This window comes from Lingula anatina, chromosome 1 (assembly GCF_051362555.1).
Source record: "Lingula anatina isolate TDL-2025a chromosome 1, LinAna3.0, whole genome shotgun sequence".
NCBI lineage: Eukaryota > Metazoa > Brachiopoda > Lingulata > Lingulida > Lingulidae > Lingula > Lingula anatina.
This window is the reverse complement of record NC_141767.1, coordinates 37,493,092-37,512,120: the sequence shown is the minus strand read 5'-3', so window position 1 is coordinate 37,512,120 and position 19,029 is coordinate 37,493,092. Positions and strand designations below refer to the sequence as shown.

Sequence of the window (19,029 nt, the reverse complement as noted above, 5' to 3'; positions counted from 1 at the left end):
CACTTGAAACCTGTAAAATTAGAACATGTCCAATGATGGTTAATGAACTTGAACTTAATTGTGAGCAGCTGCAATATTCTAGGATTTCTAAGTGAAAGAGAAAGAGAAAGACGGGGGGAGGGGGGATTTAACAAGTGCCTTAGTCATGAAATCATTGCATTCTACTTCATGTGGTCTCATGTAGATTGTGATATTATCAGTAATCTCTATGGATGAATATTGATAACATTTAGAGATATACTGAAATACATAATCATTTCATACACATCCTTCAGAAACACATTTATAGATAATGTTTATTTACTTGTTATTATTTTTTTATAAATCCATGATATATGTGAAAAATTATTTCATAATCAAACTTCAGTAAAAACGTGAGTCTTCTACATTTGATAACAGTAGGTCCCCAGGCTTAAATTTGAGGTTGGGGAATAGTGTTTTACAGAAAAAAATTGCATTTTTAATTATACTTGGTATCTTGTAACTCCAGGGGCATCGTATCGTTTGTTAGGCATTGTGAATAGCACTTTCGCTTCACGTTATTTGCAATCGACCTGAGATGTTCTATAGACTGCATTTGGGTTCATTGCCAACTTGCTGAAAAGAGTAGGTTAAAGCAATTTTACCACTATACTATAGTTCTGGTTATCTTCTCGAGTCTAAGGAGATTTCCCATTCGCTTTTGGCTTGAATCTAAAATGTCTCAGATCTCAAGAGATTTCCTAATCACTTTAGGCTGATAGGTCAGCATGGGAAGTGCAAATATTACTTTGTAATTAGAATTCAGGGGTAGAAGAGCCAAGGTAAAGTAAATAAATCTGACCATTCAAACTTTTTATTTTTACTCTAAAAAAGAATATTTCCATGTTTGAAAATTCAGCGCAAAAAGAGTCCCATCCCCTTTGGTCTTTTCTTTCAAAATTTGCATCACATGCACATGTATAGATTGAAACATATTGGCCTTAAGAGGTGCACTTGACACAAGCTATGTTTTAATCAATTTTTAAAACACAGTGATGAGAGTATGCTCTGAATAAGCAATGATAATTCCATGTCCTCGCTTATGGATGGCTGCAGGGGAGCTTTACAAAGCTGGATTAACCTATCTTCATTGTAGACACACCTTAAGGTTAAGATTGTTCAGTGTCCCGCCAAGGAGCATCATATTGTTAACAATAAGACCATTAGTATCAGGCCACAAAATAAGGAAGTAGCAATGGAAAACATAGGCTCAATCTTTATTACTAAATTCTACTTGGATATTGTTAAATGGTCAGTGTAATATAAACATTTGTATGCATTAAATCTGCATATAAGTTCTGTTTACACATCAGTATCTGCTTTAATGATTGCTGTGATGTGAGGTTTGAAATATCGCATTAGACTATTTGGCAGTAGACCAAGGACAGCTGTGTTGTGAGCACATGACAGACAGATTGCTGGTCTAGGATCAAAAATAAAAAAAAAACTTTGTCTGACAGTATGTATATAGACTTGTATATATAGTTGAAGGGAGCCATGGTATGTCTTACCTTTTTTTTCTGCTCTAGTAGTTAATGCTGGGTTATGTACTGGGGTATACTTATGTAAACAACTTGCACTTAAACATACCCCTTCCATACCCATCATGATCTGCTTATTTAAGTATGGGGGACAGTTTATACTACTGACTAGAGAATATATATATATATATATATATATATATATATATATATATATATATATATATATATACATACATACATACATACATACATACATACATGCAAATCAACTAATATATAAAAATATTAAGTCAAACAAAGTTAGTTGTTGGACAGTGTACAGCATTCCAAATAGGTATATGAGTTATTATTCCAACAAGCTGTCGATGACCTTTTCAGGCAAATGATGCTCATATAATTGATATGCAAAAATAAAGACATATAAAAGAAAGTAGAAACAGGACAGTTTTGCATATTGGTAGATGCATCTTTGAAGTGGGAATATTCAAGTAATAAAGCATGCCCAATGACTAATGATAAACAACATTCCTTTATCTGGAAAATGATAAAAATAAATAAATGATGACTCATTCAGATATGGAATAATGGGACAGGCATGTCCGCATGTACTAGTACACCAAAATCTCACAGGTGTGCCGCCCACTTCAGTATAGAGCAATTATTTGGGAGGAGTTGTTAATCATTCTCTTTCCTGGTTCCCAGGTTTTGTTTGCACCAATAAGTGAACTGGTGTTTATTCTCATAATTATCATCCTGCAAAACAGTATTTTTGTATTCAAAGTATGTGGCTTGCCCCAGGGTTCTATCTGTTGAGACAAAGTAATTTTACAAAACATGATTAACCTGAAATTAATATTTTCAATGTAGCAATGAAAAAGGTCATCTTGGCACTTAAGGGACCACCTAGATGGTGGACAAATGATGTACAGGCAAGTTATCTCTGTGACATTATGAGAAAGCCTTGTGCAATTTTTGAAAAATAAATGATGTAAAAGAATTGCGAAGGCAGATTTGATTTACTTGTGCTCAACATTTAGATTAAATAACAAACTTATTGATCAGCAGATTGTCTTTTAAAATACTATACCCCAAGTAAGATGCTGCACTAAATATGTCAATAGAACATAAAAATGCATACACGTGACCTTGTGCTAGTATGATTTGTGTAATGTTTAGTTGAGATATATATCAAAACCATTATGAGCTAATGTTCTCTGACAGCCATAGTCCTGTGAGCTTGAAATATATGAGCTGAAAATTGAGAACAGGTTGCAGTGTAGATAATCAGGAATGTAATATGTCTTTTTAATAGGCAAATCAGCTGAATTAGACCATAACACACTAATGTGTTATTATTGCAAAGAAATATTATTACAGAAATGGTTTGGGTACTGTTCTGTTTGCAATGTAGCTAAGCTTGATGGTGAGGTGTTAATATAGAGCTGGCCTTTCTTTAAGAAGGTGTGTACAATGGGTGTTTTATAACCTTTGATAATTGTGAAATGTTTGGAACATAGTTATAGATGGTCTGGTGACTTTTAGAATCCTTTTCACTTTGGGCGTGCAAGATGACCTATCTGATTAAATCCAGGAGTGCGAGTTAAAGGTAGTGAAAGGCAATAATGCTATCTTTTTCACCCATTAAGTGACCCCTGCATGTAACATATCAAACTTACTTCACAAATTATTTTGTATTCTGAGATACACAGATAGACAGCAGTGATGCTTGGTAGATGTGTGCATTTTCGATGCCTAAGCCCGATGCCTGCTTAACACACACACACACACACACAGATGTTCTAAACCAAATAAGACATTGAGCCTGATAGCTTCTGTTAGCTTTCACTAAAATGAGTCTTGGATTCAGTTTCCAGTTTGTCAAAACATGCCCCATTAAACAAACTGGAATTATGTATGCAATTTTGGTGATGTTCTTACCTAGCTTGAAACTCATATAAATAGGTTGATAGGAGATCTGATTTTGAAATGTCAGTACAATTAAGATGAGGTTGTTATGTAATGACAAATTGGAAACTTTCTTTTTTAGAAAGTTCTTAATTTCACAACTATTGCGGGTGGCTATCTAAGATATGTCAGGTGCCTCATTCCCATACTTTTATTTGTCCTATATTCTCAGGGAAATAGATATTCACAGTCCATTTCATCAAGCAAAGTTGGGAAGCAATTTCCCCTAATGTCAGTTTGAAAAAGAGAGGGAGAGAGAATGTACTTTAGGTTAGGTATTGGTCATTGATATTTAGTGACCATTGGAAAAAATGTCATTAAACAGACACTTAATGCAAACTTAATGAACAAACTGAAAAATTTCCTATTTGCATGCTGCCTGTTTCATATCAACAAATTATATCTGATAGGGAATCATGTGCATGACTCTGATGTGACATTTTAATGATGATACTTGTTTTGTGTTTACAGTCACAGATATTACAATGGTACCCAAATCATGCTAATTATGTAAAAATCGATCAATAGCTGCCTTCCAATTTATCATACATGTGAAGTGTTTATGTTATATATGTTCTGTTGCTGTTGTCAATATAAACTGTTTTCGTAAATTAACTCATAACTTCAGGGATGAAGTTTGTCTGACTATTTGCAGATTTTCAACTTTTGGGGACCCAAAAATACTATTGGCCTAGGCAGCTGGCTGGACCCCACTCCATATTTTCCAAATTTTCTCCAAATGGCAGTCTCTGTAACTTTAACATTTACTTTACTTTCAGAGAAAAAGGATGAAGAGGACGGTGCCCCACCTCAGGGGAAAGGAGACGGGCTAAATTGTATAAACTCAGACACAGGAGATGGTGCTGTACCAGTTCATACAGAGGACCATGTAGGAAATAAAGTTTTACCAGTAGAAACGAATGGGACGTTAGTGGGGAGTGACCCCCCTGGGTCCTCCCCCAGCGTAATAACTACACAGGCAGAGGTGGTACAGACGAACCCTCCAACAGATAGAACTATTGTGTGTGAGTATATGTATATTCTAGGGTCTGCTGGAATGATATGGAAAATCACGTCCAGATTTCTGGGTCTGAAGTAATTTTAGGGTTTCCTTGACTGTCATTGTCCCGACCCAGGTTATGCCATCCAGATAGCAACTAAATATTTGTACTGCAATTCACAGATCTAGATAGATCCCATTGTGGTTTTCATGGTCTGTGTTATCTCAAGATTGTGTGAATCTATGTAATTATTTGTGTTGAAAAATTGGAACAACTGCAAATCCATTGTGGTTTTTGTCTTGGCTGTTATGCAGGCCTTTTTCAAGATAGTAAAAACAGGGATGCCAAATGGGGGGGGGGGGGGGGGATTTTTAACAACATTTTTTCATTGTAATTTGGCATTATAATCTATACTTTTAGCATTGTTTCCAATATTCCAAAATATCACTGCTGTTTTATAGATATGGTTTTGAAACCTCTTACACATGTCAGGACTTGTATTAGAAGAAACCAAAACTGTTATACTAACACCTTCACTCTCGTTTAAAAAATACGTCTACCATCTATACAGATAAAACCCTACATGTTTTAGCAAAAATTACTATAGTCTGTTACTGGTGCATTCATTCTTGCCTACTGTTTTTGATTTTAGTATGCACCTCCCAGATTCACCCTGTCCTGATGGACGTTCCTGCCAGCTCGCCCACCTCGCCTGCCACTGCTGTCCAGTCACCAGGGGGAGACACAGCGCCAGCGCCACCTGTCCAGGTGTTTGTCATGCCTTCTCATGTGCAACAGCCAGAGTCACCATCAGATCACAGTGAGTAGGACTGCTTGCTTTTAAACTGTACTGTATTCTTCTCTGTATTGGTAAATATTCATGAAAATTAAATCCATTAGGCCTGTAACAAACAATTTCAAAAAGGGGGGTCTTTTTTTCTGGAAAAAATGGACCTTTTTGCCTAATGGCTTAGAACCTTTTTTAGACTGAATTATCATTCTGAGTGTGCCTTTCCCCCTGACATAAAAGAAGTCCATCTGTGTTACTTTTGGAATCCTGTTGACAATTTCATCTTAAACTCATCTAAACTTTCTGTCATCTGAAGCTGTTGGCAATCTCCACTAACTTTATGGTTTTATGTAAGCTAGTAAGTACTTCTGATGTTAAGAATAGAAGAATAGATCTAAGGGTGTGTTAATCTGTTAACCTGATTTCATTCAGCGAGAGTTCTCTGGACTAATACTGTTATACTTAAAACAAAGTTGCATCCACTTACAAAGCCCTCTGCAGGACTCTTCATGGATCACAGTCTAGATCACTTGAGTGATGAAGGTTTGTGATTGAAAGGTGATACATTGTGATAGGTTGAACATTGTAAATGAGAAGTTAAATCAAGAAAATTTGAAAAATCAGTTCTTTTTACTTCTATTGATTTTTTATGGTTACAACAATGACGGTAAATTTGGATTTCAGTTGTGTCTGTCAATCTTGCAGGTGTGCTGTAGGCAAGCAGCAGCTCTTTCTTTGCTCATTTTTTTTTCGGCATTGCTTTAAAAAAGGCCTAAGTAGTTTTCAGCAAAGTGTTTTACCTGTTTTTCAAGAAAGATGTTAGAATCTCATCTTGTTTAAAAGGAATATGTCTTAGTGTTTAGACTGAAGTAGGTTGTTACCTAAAAGGTTCAGAGCTGTACATTTGTCAGCTTCAGCTGGCTTGTTTTTGTCATTGAAAATGGTTCCTAGAGGTGAGATTCTCATGTTGTGGGATTTAGCTTTACCTGACGTTCTGGATGTGCATGCTAACACTGGCACTTGTGCACTACACCCAGTTTCAGTTTATTCAAGCCATTTGCCAATATTGACACAGTAAAATAAAAGGTGAAATATCAGAGAGAAGAAGCCATCACAGTTACAGGTAATGTAGGGAGATATTTTGCACAATATGTGCAATTATTGATATGTTCTGGAGTATCTGTAATAGGTGTGTCTATTTTGGAGAAATGTAGGCATTGTTTCTTGATTCAAGTTTTCTTTTTATTTACAACTTGGCACGCAAGTTTTTCTGTCTGTCTGCCATATGTTAAGTGTTATATATTGTCTTGCCTTGATGATAATGATGAACTACTAGGGGAAATATTAGGCATTTGAATCAAGTTCTTGAGTCTGTTGGTTTTCTGTGCATGCACAGCATGTCTTAACAATGTTAGAATAGAAAGGGAAATGGATTAATGTTATTTTATATGCCCACTTGACAAATTGGGTTAGTAGAATTAAAACAAACATGCCTAGCATAAATTCCATGTGCTATGAAAACATGCTGTTTAAAATCAATATTGAAACTGGTTTTAAAAAATACTTGTACGAAGGCAGTGATTTGTGCCTGTCTGTGTCTCTGGAGCTCTGACAGTAATGGAAATATTGCCCAATTCTTGTTATTGTAATATACTGAAAGCAATCAGTATGTGATATATGAAGATATAATGATCTACCTGCTAAATGTATTGATTAAGACAGATGCATATGTGCTGCTTAAGGTGGAAAGGGCTTCTGTTGACATTCTCTCGTTGATGTTTATCTTTAATGTGCACGAGATTGTGGCTCTTCCTATAGAAAAGAGGCTCAGTGGAGAATAAACCTGCAAATCATGTTTACCGAACACTATGCTAATTTCCCTCCATCATGTGCCTTCAACTCCAAGCAATTTCTAGGAAGTAAAAACATTTCTGGAAACCACGAGTGTAGAAAGCCACTTGCACAGACAACCAGATGCTATTATTTCATAAAAGCATCTTTTCAGATACATGATAAAAAAAGGAGTTCGGAGTTGAAAGCCTACTAGTATTTTTATGTTCAGACAGAGTAGGTGACTGTAGGTAATGGGTGAAATTCTCATTTCTGTGCCTTGGTATTCTACGTCTTATATGATCATTGCCTTTCAGAATACATTTTAGTATGTGGTAGCTTGAGTGAGCATGTTAAAGAGGGTATGGATATGTGCAGCAGATGGCAAGTACAGCAATTAAAACCCTGAAGAGTGATTCTCACTGGGAATGCCACTGTCTACTGGAGAATAAATTGGTATCTTATATTACACTGTTTGGGTTAGCATGATTTGTGTTTCAGCAGGTTGCCTTGAAATTTTTCGGCCAGTAATATTTTCTTAGCCAAGCCAGTATTGTATTGGGAAAACGGAACATTTTATTGTGAAAAAGGATACCAGATATTTCACTAGTTTTTGAACCAAAGATGAAATGTTTTTGAAGGAGATTTGGTGTCATTGTGGCAGTGATTCCTAGGAAGGATACACCCAGGGCAGTGAGTACTTAATACCACTGGTGTCTGTACAAGAGGGTAGGAAATTGTGTACTGAACAAGGAACACATTGCAACCTTTACAGTCAGTGCCAGTTTACAGTGGAAGTCTCCGTGTAGTGGCACACATTTGCTCTATAAAATTGGAACTAGAAAAAGTCTCTGATTTTTAGATAGCTCATTTCATTGAAAGGTAGGTTTCCTGTGGACAGTAAACCTTGGAGGTATTTCTGAGTTGTCCACCAAAATTTCAGTAAGATTTCTCCTGATAACAGCTTGAATGGATGAGAATAGTGATGTCATTTTTGTTCTTGATTGAACTCAAGGAAATTCGTCATTTCCAGGTAAATTAAATCAAGTTGCTGGAAGCACGGGGCAGGTAGAAAGTGGAGAAAGCACTGACTGTGATTACGATAATTTGAATAATATGTCAACAACCACAACAGTACCATTTGAATCTGATCAACAAAGACTCATACAACAACTACAACAAAAGCAGCAGCAGCAACAGCAGCAACAACAACAACAGCAGCAACAGCAGCAGCAAGTGGTTGTTGCAAGTCCAGCTCCGTCAACGCTGGTTGTCCAGCATGCTCCTTCGCTGGGGAGTCAGGACACGGGTGGTGTTAACTTTCACCTGCCGGGTAGTCATGCTGTAGATACCTCACGAGTTGAAGAAATCCCTGTCAGGGAGCCGGACCTGTCCAAGCAGCCAGTCAGGAGTGCCCTCAAGGGGGCCACCCCCAAGGCAAAGTTGGTGGGATTTAAACCCACGCCTAAACCTAGGTCACTGAAGGCAGTCTCTGTGTCGAAAACGTAAGTAGATGCGTTATTATGCGAAAATCAAAGCAATACTTTTTAGTGTATTTTTTATTTTTTTATTTTTTTTTTGCAAGTGACCTAAACCTCTTTTAAACAAACATGCTGTTAATTTTCATATAATTTAGTGTAATTGGGGATGATATTGAATATAAATTGCAAAATCCATTTGAATAGTTTAAAGGAAAAGTGTTTTCTGTTGAATAGATTTAAAAAGTTAGTAGCATAAATGATATTATTTACAGGATAACAGAACAAGAAAACAAAGAGAACCAGCCAAATGGGGAAACTTACGAAGATAATATTCCAGATTATGATAATTTAAACGGCAGTGAATCATCTTCTGATGATGAACCCATACAGTATAGGGATGATGATGGTAATTATAGTAATAATAATAACATTTATTTATGCTGCTATAAGTAGGATTGTACATGCAATTTAAAAGATGACGTGACTGCAGGTTTTGATGCAACACAGCAGATGTTGAATCATTTTGCAGTTTAAAACAATCAGCATGTTTAAAAAGCACATGTAAGTGAACAGAAACCACGAAATTTAGGTGGCAGATGAACATTTCCTAGATTGAGAACTAAGTAAGAAATGTTCTTATGGATAAATATGCCATGTTCAGAATATATTCAACTAATTGGTTAGAATTTGTGAACCAGTTATAATTTTGATTTAGGTTTGTCAAACCATCAAGGGACCAATCAGAAATTATGTGTGAATGTACTGCAAAGTGCTTTGGAAACTTATCGATCTTCATTGTGCTGTTTTATTCCTGTTACAGATAGTTTAGCTTCTAAGGTTGCCAGAAAAGATAGCCTTGCTCGTTTTCTGAGTAACCGTCCTCAGAAAACTGAGCTTGTCGACAAGAACATCATCCCGTCTTGTACTAGCACAGAGAAAGAACATGTTAAAAAAGAAATAGAGGTTAAATTAAACAGGTATGTTTTGTTATTTAAACAGAATTGGAAGCGCCTTGAGTATGTTTAGTATTTTAATAGACTATGGGTTTGCCACGGTTGATTAATGGAATTTCATAGAAAAAAATTCATTTTGCTTTATTGTACCAAACAAAACAAAAAATATTGTTTTAAATAAGTGGTTAAGATATTGTATGCATAGTAATATGATATTTATGCATATTTGACTTTTTGCCATATTTATTGTTTACTATATAGGAGGTTGAGTTTAAGGCCAACAAAAGAAGAATTAGAGCAAAGAAATATTTTGCACTGTAAGTACATACGTTTTTGTGTTTATCCACTTCTGTTTCTCCTGAGGTGCATACGATGAGATTCACAAATTTACTTATATCTGACATTTGAAAGTTTCTTAGGTGGTTGTGATTTGTAAAAAAAATATTATTGTTGCTAAGAGCCAGGCTTATGAGCTCTAGTTTTTTTCCTTTTTCTTGAGTACAAATTTCAAGATATTCGGAACTTCTCTAATGATCTTTAAACCAGCTTTTTACCCCCAATTTTTTCTTGCAGTGAAAACAAATGAAGAGGAGCAGTTGACATTAGAGGAGAAAAAGAAAGTGCTAACAAGAAAGGTAAGCCTGTCTCTGGTGACCTAGGTTCTTTGCATGTTGCAAATTTTGGAATTTTTTAAAACTTAGACATTTTGAAAATTAAGTTCAGGTACACAATTGATAGGGAGATCACTGTGAGGGAAGAGGATTTTTCATTCACGTTAGAGCTATGTTGATTTAAAAACAACTCAGTTATCGTTTGATGTAAATATTCACAGTTATTGAGAGTTTTCTATTTTTTAAGAATACCTAGATTGTTTCCTCTGTGAAATTACCACTTGGACAGATAAAGATTTTTCCTTGTTCAAATAAAATTTGCTCCTTTACTTTTTAAGGGATTTAAAAAATGTTTATGTGTTTCCTCTTTCACATTACAGCTAAGTTTTAGGCCAACAATTGAGGAACTGAAGGAGCGCAAGATTATCAAATTCAGTGACTATGTAGAGGTGACAGATGCTGAGGAATATGATAGGAGGGCAGACAAACCTTGGACCAGACTCACCCCTAGAGATAAGGTATCTTTGAAGAAAATGTCTGACTTGCCCCAATCTCAGCTAGCTCAAAGTTGATTTGTTTGTCATTGATTATCTGTGTCTTGTAATACAGGACACCTCTGTATTGATAAACTCAGTACAGGTTAAAGTCAAATTAGTCTCAATTTTTCTAATAAGGAATTGGTCAGCTTTCTGCCTACAAACAATTAACAGATATTTAAAAAAGTTGACATGATACTTTGTGTCTTTATGTTTAATCAAGGTGTGGAGATTCATTCTTAAATGTGCTCATTGTTGTCATAAATACAGCAGTAAATTGTTCGAGTATGTTTGGTGAACATGTTTTGTTAATGATTACTGTAATTTACAGTACCCAAGCTCACAATTTACCAAAATTAATTTACACCAATTATTTTTGCAGGCTGCCATAAGAAAAGAACTTAATGAATTTAAAAGTGCAGAAATGGAAGTGCACTCTGATAGTAAACATTTAACCAGGTGAGTCCCAGTATTTGGTATTTTGTTATTGTAATACCCAATTGGGCTGGTTACCTAGGAGATACCTGTGCCTCTCTGATCTTCTAGTTCTTGAAATAACATTAATGTTAGCGTTATTCTTTAGTGGTTGAAATAATTGCATTTTCATCTGTAGTTAGTTCTTATCCCAGATTAATTAGTCCATAAATAAGTATGGCACGTGCACAAATTAAGACATGTTATTAAATAAAAATAATATGTAACAATAAAAATAACATATATTTTCTTCAGATTCCACAGACCATAGAGACTCCACTTTAGTGATACTGGCCTTGTATTAAGCTATGTGCCCCTGGAGGGCCATGTGTATTCATAACATGGGCCGAGTGTAGAAAGCTAGGACAGAGCTCTTCAATCCGCGCTCTCAACGGTCCCCTACACCAACAACAACACCAACAACAACAACATCAGCAGTAACACTTTTTACTGCTGATGTTTGGATGATGTACAGAAAAGAGTTCCAGCAGCTCCTGTGACACAAGCACGAGCACAATGAAATCAGTTTACAATACAAGTCATCATCCCCCCTCCTCTCATCTGTCACTACTAAAAACGGGCTTACCGCCCTGGTCATTTTTGTACTGTGTTGACATTAACATTGTAACATTGCCACCAGCGTAGCATCGTTATTGTATTGTAATGTTATCACATTGTTGGTCGTGATTAGAAGACACAGTGATGGCAGATTATTTGTTATATGGTGCCAAGTAACATTGCTGCGACTTTTGGTTGACAGGCAAAAAGATACAAGTAGAAAAATGAAGTTTACGTCTCATGAATAACTGGAATGATGATGAACTGATTATAGATTTTTATCCAGGCGGTATATGGGTTTGATGTACACGGTAAATCTTCACACCAGCTAATGAGAGTACAACTTTGTACTACCAGAACAAGTGTGTCCTGTTTTTGTGTAGCAATAAAACATTGGAATCAGCAGTAAGAATTGGATTTATAAATGCTTAGAACTAAAGCACTTGACAGATTGTCTAAGTATATTGCCTTTAGCCTACTGAAAACCATCTTGTTGTATTCTTCATTTAAATCCCCTATTTGACACCAAAATATCCTAACCTAATATGTCACCGGGTTTGACTTCATAGCATGTTATCTGTGAGTGCTGACAGATTTGATACTGGAAAGAGAGGGAGTGGCAAGCCAGGTCGCGGACACCAAGGCCCTTCAATACAGCAATGTGTGCTACACACTTTCAGCAGAGACTTGGCCTGCTGTGAGTTGTTCCTATATTGAAAAGTCTGTAATTATTATTATTATTAGAGAGAACCAGGGCTCAGATGGGGCCTGTGGAACTCATTTTATCTTTTGTATTAGTCTCATAGTCTCTCTGTAATATAATGAACACTTCCATTAGGTCAGTCACCTTGTACAGAGACCGAAATTGATATGTATTGACCTTATTTTGAAGTTAATGAACTTTGTCATGTGTAGATTGTTAGTAGTCTATTGACTGCTGTATTAAAGGGGTTTTCATCAATTCAGAATATTTTCACCTGCACGATAAGAGACTGCTTTAAGCTTGGCACAGTGCAGGCTACTTGTACTCTAAATGATGTCGTGGGCAGTTTATAAGGGACAGATGTCACCGAGGAAGATATATTTATAAGTATATATATAAATCTATATATTTCTTTCGCTTTTATTTTTGGGGGGTGGGGGAGAATCAGAAGTTGAATTAATGGGCATTCTGAAAACTTGTTTAGATTTAGGAGGTCCCTGAACAAGTGCCACTGTTAGCAAGTTAGTCTTTTCCAGTAAGATGAGTTCTGTTTCTGTGAGCTGAATGCTTCTGAAGTGATAAAAAGGTCTACCATGGTTTATTATTCAGTAAGACTTGCACTTTGGGAAAGTATGGTAAACTGTGTGATTCTTGCCATTCACTGTAGTTAATTAGTTTTCCACTAAGACTGGTGAAATCCACTAATAGAAAGTAATTTTAAAATGTTGAATGGTTTATTGTTGGTATGAAAATAATGGTAGTGTAGATTTTTTCGAACCCAACTCATAAGCTGTCTCACACTCAAATGAATTGACCACACTACAGGGATGCTGTGAAAAAATTGCGTTTTTCTGATGGTTTTTAGGTATTAAATGCCTTTGAACTTGTCATCATTGGTGTCACAAATTTCAGAATTTTCTCCATATGGAAAAACATTTGATACTGTTTTCTACAGCTTGACAGTTTTCACGCTTGTAGGCGAAATTGCATGATTTTGTTTGCTCTATTGCTGGACTGCACTCATTAAAGTCTGAGTATGAGAAATTTCTGACTATGGGTCCATGTATGTGAGTTGCTAAGTACGTACGTGGAAGTAAGGTTCATAACTTAATTCTTGTACTTATAAGGGGTATTTTGATCTGTTAACAATTAAAACGTATCTGTATAGGGGATGCTGCCGCACGTGCAAGGTGAAGTTTCATTGTAGCCGTGCTTTTCGAAGCGGCATGTGTGTGTGTAAGTAAAATGAAAGAAGCGAGATTGTCAGCTGGGTATATATTTGCAAAGCGTTATCCAGGTATTTTAAATTCGCAACATTAAAATGTCATTTAAAAGATGGTTTTATGTGGTTCTATAAATGTTCATCTAAAATGCAATCATTAATGAATAATAAAAAAAAATATTGGAAACTAGTGCCTTGCTTGTATTGCCATATACTATATCTGCATGTGATACAGACAGAAAAATTACTATGAAATTAAAAAAAAAATTCTTAGTATTTTTAAGAATTTTCTTCCAACTGACATATTCAATGTTTTATTTGGATCTTACTGCAGGGAAAAATGTCTAAATGGAAAACCAAAATGGATCTCTTCACGCCCCCCCCCCCCCCCCGATCATTCCATTATGAAACGTCTTCCTTAAAAATGCGTGAGTTTTGTCAAATTACCTCTAGTTACAACAGCGTAAGTTTGGTGCTCTTTATTTACCCATCCAAAATATTAACAATATTCTAACATAGATGAATAATGTATTGAACATATTACTTGATGTTTTACTTTAACCTGCATAGAGAGAGCAATTGTAATTTGTATCTGTTAACTTGAGCAATTGAAAATAAATGATAATATCATAACCCTTGCAATGATGTCTACATGACAAATTCAGATGATAAATTATCGTGAGTTACAAAAAGATAAAACATTGGAATGATATAGGCACTCAAAGGAATTATAACTATTGGACCCATTTTATCTTTATGTTATCACCATGGCACATTTGCCGTTGACGTTCAAGGTCGACAGTGAGTGAAAAATAAAAATGTCATCTCTTTATGGTCACTGACCCATTTCCATTATCAAAATTGTCTTCGATATATCAATATAAAACGAATCGTTGTACAAGCATCGCATCATTATCTCAATAACAAAAATAGGACAACAAAATGCGTATCCCTAAACGTTTAAAAAGCCTTTAAGGTAAGCGTAACAACTGTTATATAGGTTCTTTTTCTTCTTTACTTGTCCATTCTGATTTTGCTGGAAGAATAATACGCCGTTCGCCATTTTTCCCAAGCCAAACGAACGTCTGTGCGGAATTGGCATTTGGAGATCCCAAAATCTCATTAGGAATTGCCCTATTTTTCTCTTGGATTGTTATTTCAAAGTTTGACGTGTCTGTTGCTCGATGCCCGAGACCTTTCCTACGATTGATTTTGATATCAAGCTCAATTTTCCATCGAATCGTCTTCAATGGGACGATAAATCCCGTTTTTGAGTTTCGTGCGGCCAGCCACGTGTAAAAACTCTGTGAGCGATGGATTTTGGTCAGGTTCGGTTTGAGGTATTCTCCAGTGAGAGACCAGGCGACTTTTGGAGAAAAATTATCGTCCATGGCAACACGTACTGTGCGGAAGGAATGTTCAGGTCCTTGGACGCAGACGACTTCCGTGGTCTCTCCGTACCACGGGTAAAAACGGCCATCAGAGTCACTGATCATCACAGATTTTCTGGAAGCATTTTCGTTATTGCTGGAAGCTCGCAATTGGGGGATCTCCCATGACGTACTGAAGTTAAAGAGAAAAAATGTTGTAGTAATCCTGATAAAGGAGCAGAAAATACACGTGTCTCTTTTGCTCGATTTAAATGAATGCCTGCAAACTGTCTCGCCACTTACCAAATAGCAACAGGCCTAGGCCTAGGGAAACAGTAAACTATTAAAAATTGCCAGACAAGCCAAACGATTCAGGCTAAATTGAGGCAGGTGTTTTCACCTTCTTAAATATGCCATTGCTTTCCACCGAGTCCTGTCATTCTTTCTTCCATCGTATATTTATAACGTATGGCTTCAAGGAATACTTTTAAACTCTGTTCGCTGAGAATGACATGAGGTGTGAAACACTAATACCCTCTCTCTCGCTCTCTCTCTCTCTCTCTCCCTCTCTCTCTCAGACTTACCATCCTTGGTTTCCATAGTAATTAATAAAGGTCATATAATCACAAGCTTGGATCCATCCTATCTGCCATTCTTCGCCTTCAAGCAGAGGAGGGATTTGGATTTTGGCACTTGCTCTGAAAAGCAGGATATTCAGAATGCGTTAGTTGGTCCGTGGGAGTTTGATGAAAATCTCAATCGACTGCATTTCTATCAGGAGAATTAGAACTCATAATATTTACTTACATTTTAGCTAGGACCCAAAAGATAAATATAAACAAAAACATGATTGGCAATTACCGTAGATGTTTGATCGCGTTATCAAATCTTGGGGGGAAAGAGGCAAAAAGGAGAGCGATTTATAACAACGGGAAAAATAGTACATGGCCGCCTTATCAAGCCCTTTCCCCCCAGACGTTTGAATCGCACAAGGAGTCAGTGCTGCGTATCCAGGATGCGGTTATCTGAAGCACGATAAACGGCTCTGAATCATCGAAATAGTTCGTCTGCAGCCCGTAGGCCTTTCTTTAACAATGAATACAACTTGAAAAAGAAATGACCACAACGCCCGACCCGTATTTCGGTTTGTCATTTCATTACTAGAAATGATGGGAAACCAAGTATATTACTTTGCTGGTTAAGGTTTCTTTTACCAAAGCCCAAATTTTATTTAAGAGAACCGATGACATTTACATGGCAGAGACCTAAATAACAATGCTGACGGTATTGGAGCCATGCAGCTGTAGGCCTATGCATGTTCTGCATTTATATTTGATCGAAATACTATGAATCATAGCCAACATACCTCAAGAGATCCCAAATATTTACATTACAATATGATGGGATCTCTTTAGACTGCCACAACAAAGACTGACGTCATGAGTGTTCAAACATGCATTTATCAAACGTGAAAATCGCACCCTACAAGTTCCGTCACCGTGACTGATGAAGGTGGGGAAAAATTTAACATAAATTCGATAAACCACGTCTCTAAATATTGAACTATCGGTCACTAGGCACTTACTAAAATAATAGGTTTTCTCATTAAGATAACAAGCTGGCCTGCCTCATTTCCCCTTTTCTACGTGTGTGTGCGCGCGAGAGGTCTTGTATGTATGTGTGTGTGTGTGGGGGGGGGGGGAGCTTGGGCTCTAGTCTAAAATAACGAGTACCTACATCACCAGCAGGAGGCAGAGTGGGGGGGGGGGGGGAGGGTACGAACCCAAAATTTATATGTGACAAGGATCGCCGTTTTATGACTTTTATAGGGCTACCGTGGGTGACAGCACTTCGACTATTTCTATATTATGTATATTTTATGTATTTGCGTATTATTTCTAATCACGACGAAAAGATCCAATGATCCTTTTCATATAATACGATCCATCAGGGAAAGGATTGATGCTATTACTTTTCAACACGCATGAATAAGTGGCGGTTAGCTGTGTACACAGCATACATAATATATCACTGAGCAAAGCTCTGGAACTGGTATGCGTACGCTACATCGTTCCCCCAGTTCCAACATGCTCGAGTTATTTTCTGGTTATAATTACCTGAACTTAGGCGTTATATATATCAACACCTTTTCCGTTTCCTTAATCTCGATGGGTCTATCGTCGATTTTGGCCTCTAGATTCAGTATTTTGAAATCGTTGTCATCAATGTTACGCGAGATTCTTCTCTTGGTGTTATTATTGCTGTTGTTCTCCCCGGGACAGGAAAGTTGTCTGCTGTTTCCATGGCCCATCGTCACCGAGGGAGTCCAGCTGTCATCTGTACTGCGTTGCTAAAGCTTGGCACTGGCAACTTGTACAGAGGGAAATTCAATAAGTTTCTGAACTTCATAAACCCGTTTCAATGGCCGTTTCACAGCGCGAAGTCGGCTTGAAAATTCTCTTTATGTCTTGGTGAATACGTTGATAATAGCAGCAACCTGCTCACCTCCCGTCAAAGTGACTGGTTCGTTCCGCCACTGTAGGGACCAAGGGCCGTCCTCCGCTCCTGCATAGTCCCATACGTGGTGCCTGCGGTCGTTTAATATCAATATTTCACTATGGCACAACCACTTGATGCCTATCTGTATGCCACATAGGTCACCGCTCCTCTGCCTCTGTGTAATCTGCGTCACGCTATGTAGCACATAATGCACCTGAGTTGACACTCAGCTGACGTACAGTTCAGTTGACGGATTTTGCCTACAGCCCATGTGACAAATGCGCCCCTTGCCTAAACGAGGAACTCATTTACCGGGTAAACATAACGGCTATTCCAACGCAAACAAACGCTGATTTTATGGACCGTCGTGGCATATATTACAAATCAACCTTTGTCAGACACAAATATTAGGTAATATGCACAGCTCGCTTGGGATATTCATAAACCCGCATAGCTAAGAGTACTCAAAATATACTGAATATACAGCAGGACTGCCGAGGTGAAAATGCACCTGTTTGCTCATTGCGTTGAAGCTGAAAAAAAGGTTCTACCCGTTCGGTTCACTCTCCATTGCTAAGAAATCATTCCAACTTAGAGAGGGTTTTTTCTTATCTACTTCCTGACTGAAATAGTTCTAGTTAGATCCCGGTGCCACGGAGTATACTGTAGTCTATATCAACGTCTAGACTTGTTACTAAGCTTAAAACTATTCACGTTTTTTTTTAATGTTGTTGATTTTGCCTTAAGTGATATTCCATTATATTGTTTGGCTCATGGTTCATTGTTTTGCACAGTGCCATAGAGGAAGTGAAGTGTAAGTGTCGGAAAAAGGGGTAAAATTTCGCAGGAGGAATGTTGGCTGTGATGTGTACTGAACAGTTGAACTAGTACTTGCTGCCTATACCTTAGTCATTATTAGAGGATATAGCCAATTCCCCTTTTGCTTTTTATCTAGATTTGCTGGGGTTTTCAGATTCATATGGTCAAACAAGTTTTTAAATAACAGATAATAATAATAATAATAATAATAATAATAATAATAATAATAATAATAATAATAATAACAAACAAGTAAATTTTTACAACTTGTAAATTCCGTTTTTTTTTTGTTTTTGTTTTTTGTTTTTTGTTTTTTGTTGTTTTTTTTTTTTTTTTTGTAAACTCCTTACCCTATTATAAACAGGAAGTCATAAAATCGGAGGGAAAGAAAGAAAGGAAGAAAGAAAGAAAAAAAGGGATGCCACGTCATGGTTCGGCTCCCACCCCCTGCCGCTTGGCACGTCGCCCTATTCAAACAGAGCCTCAGAAAATCGTTCCGTGTACTTGTTCCTGCTGCGTTCGCAATCACGGTTTCCATGCAACGTCAGAAGGAACAAGAAATATTATTGTTTTCGACGCGATAACAAAATGTCAGTCTGAGATTAACATTAAGATATTGAAATATTCACACTAACAAATATGTTGATTAGATATTGTTCTCTGCAGAGAAGACCGTGAAAGTGCAGCTCAGAACCGCACCCTTTGCCACATT

The 19,029-nt window shown here is 36.9% G+C and overlaps 2 protein-coding genes across 5 annotated transcripts in view; one reads left to right on the top strand and one right to left on the bottom strand.

The window, feature by feature from the left end:
- The window catches only part of LOC106164715 (phosphatase and actin regulator 2), a 37,586-nt gene extending 23,766 nt beyond the window's left edge, over window positions 1–13,820 (top strand). For all 4 annotated transcript variants that reach the window (XM_087001657.1, XM_013542715.3, XM_013542716.3 and 1 more), the window contains 10 exons: window positions 4,250–4,495; window positions 5,124–5,291; window positions 8,125–8,596; window positions 8,845–8,978; window positions 9,393–9,549; window positions 9,787–9,842; window positions 10,099–10,160; window positions 10,517–10,654; window positions 11,055–11,131; window positions 11,402–13,820. In XM_087001657.1, coding sequence (XP_086857783.1) covers window positions 4,250–4,495; window positions 5,124–5,291; window positions 8,125–8,596; window positions 8,845–8,978; window positions 9,393–9,549; window positions 9,787–9,842; window positions 10,099–10,160; window positions 10,517–10,654; window positions 11,055–11,131; window positions 11,402–11,417 — 1,526 coding nt within the window. In that variant the 3' untranslated portion in view covers window positions 11,418–13,820. The remainder of the gene's footprint in view (window positions 1–4,249; window positions 4,496–5,123; window positions 5,292–8,124; window positions 8,597–8,844; window positions 8,979–9,392; window positions 9,550–9,786; window positions 9,843–10,098; window positions 10,161–10,516; window positions 10,655–11,054; window positions 11,132–11,401) is intronic.
- Window positions 13,821–14,093: 273 nt separating this feature from the next.
- LOC106164697 (protein FAM78B) lies at window positions 14,094–18,491 on the bottom strand. Its single transcript, XM_013542697.2, has 3 exons — window positions 17,117–18,491; window positions 15,584–15,697; window positions 14,094–15,192 (listed from the first exon to the last, which is right to left on the bottom strand). The coding sequence occupies exons 1-3, from the start codon at window positions 17,308–17,310 to the stop codon at window positions 14,622–14,624; spliced, it is 879 nt and encodes a 292-aa protein (XP_013398151.2). The 5' UTR covers window positions 17,311–18,491; the 3' UTR covers window positions 14,094–14,621.
- Window positions 18,492–19,029: the final 538 nt, after the last annotated feature.

Bases quoted from the DNA above. Each gene is read 5' to 3' on its own strand.
- LOC106164697 (XM_013542697.2), bottom strand. From the start codon at position 17,310: ATGGGCCATGGAAACAGCAGACAACTTTCCTGTCCCGGGGAGAACAAC. The intron at 15,698-17,116 runs GTAATTATAACC...CCTGCTTTTCAG, and splicing joins TATATAACGCCTAAGTTCAG to AGCAAGTGCCAAAATCCAAA. The intron at 15,193-15,583 runs GTAAGTCTGAGA...CTTTAACTTCAG, and splicing joins TACTATGGAAACCAAGGATG to TACGTCATGGGAGATCCCCC.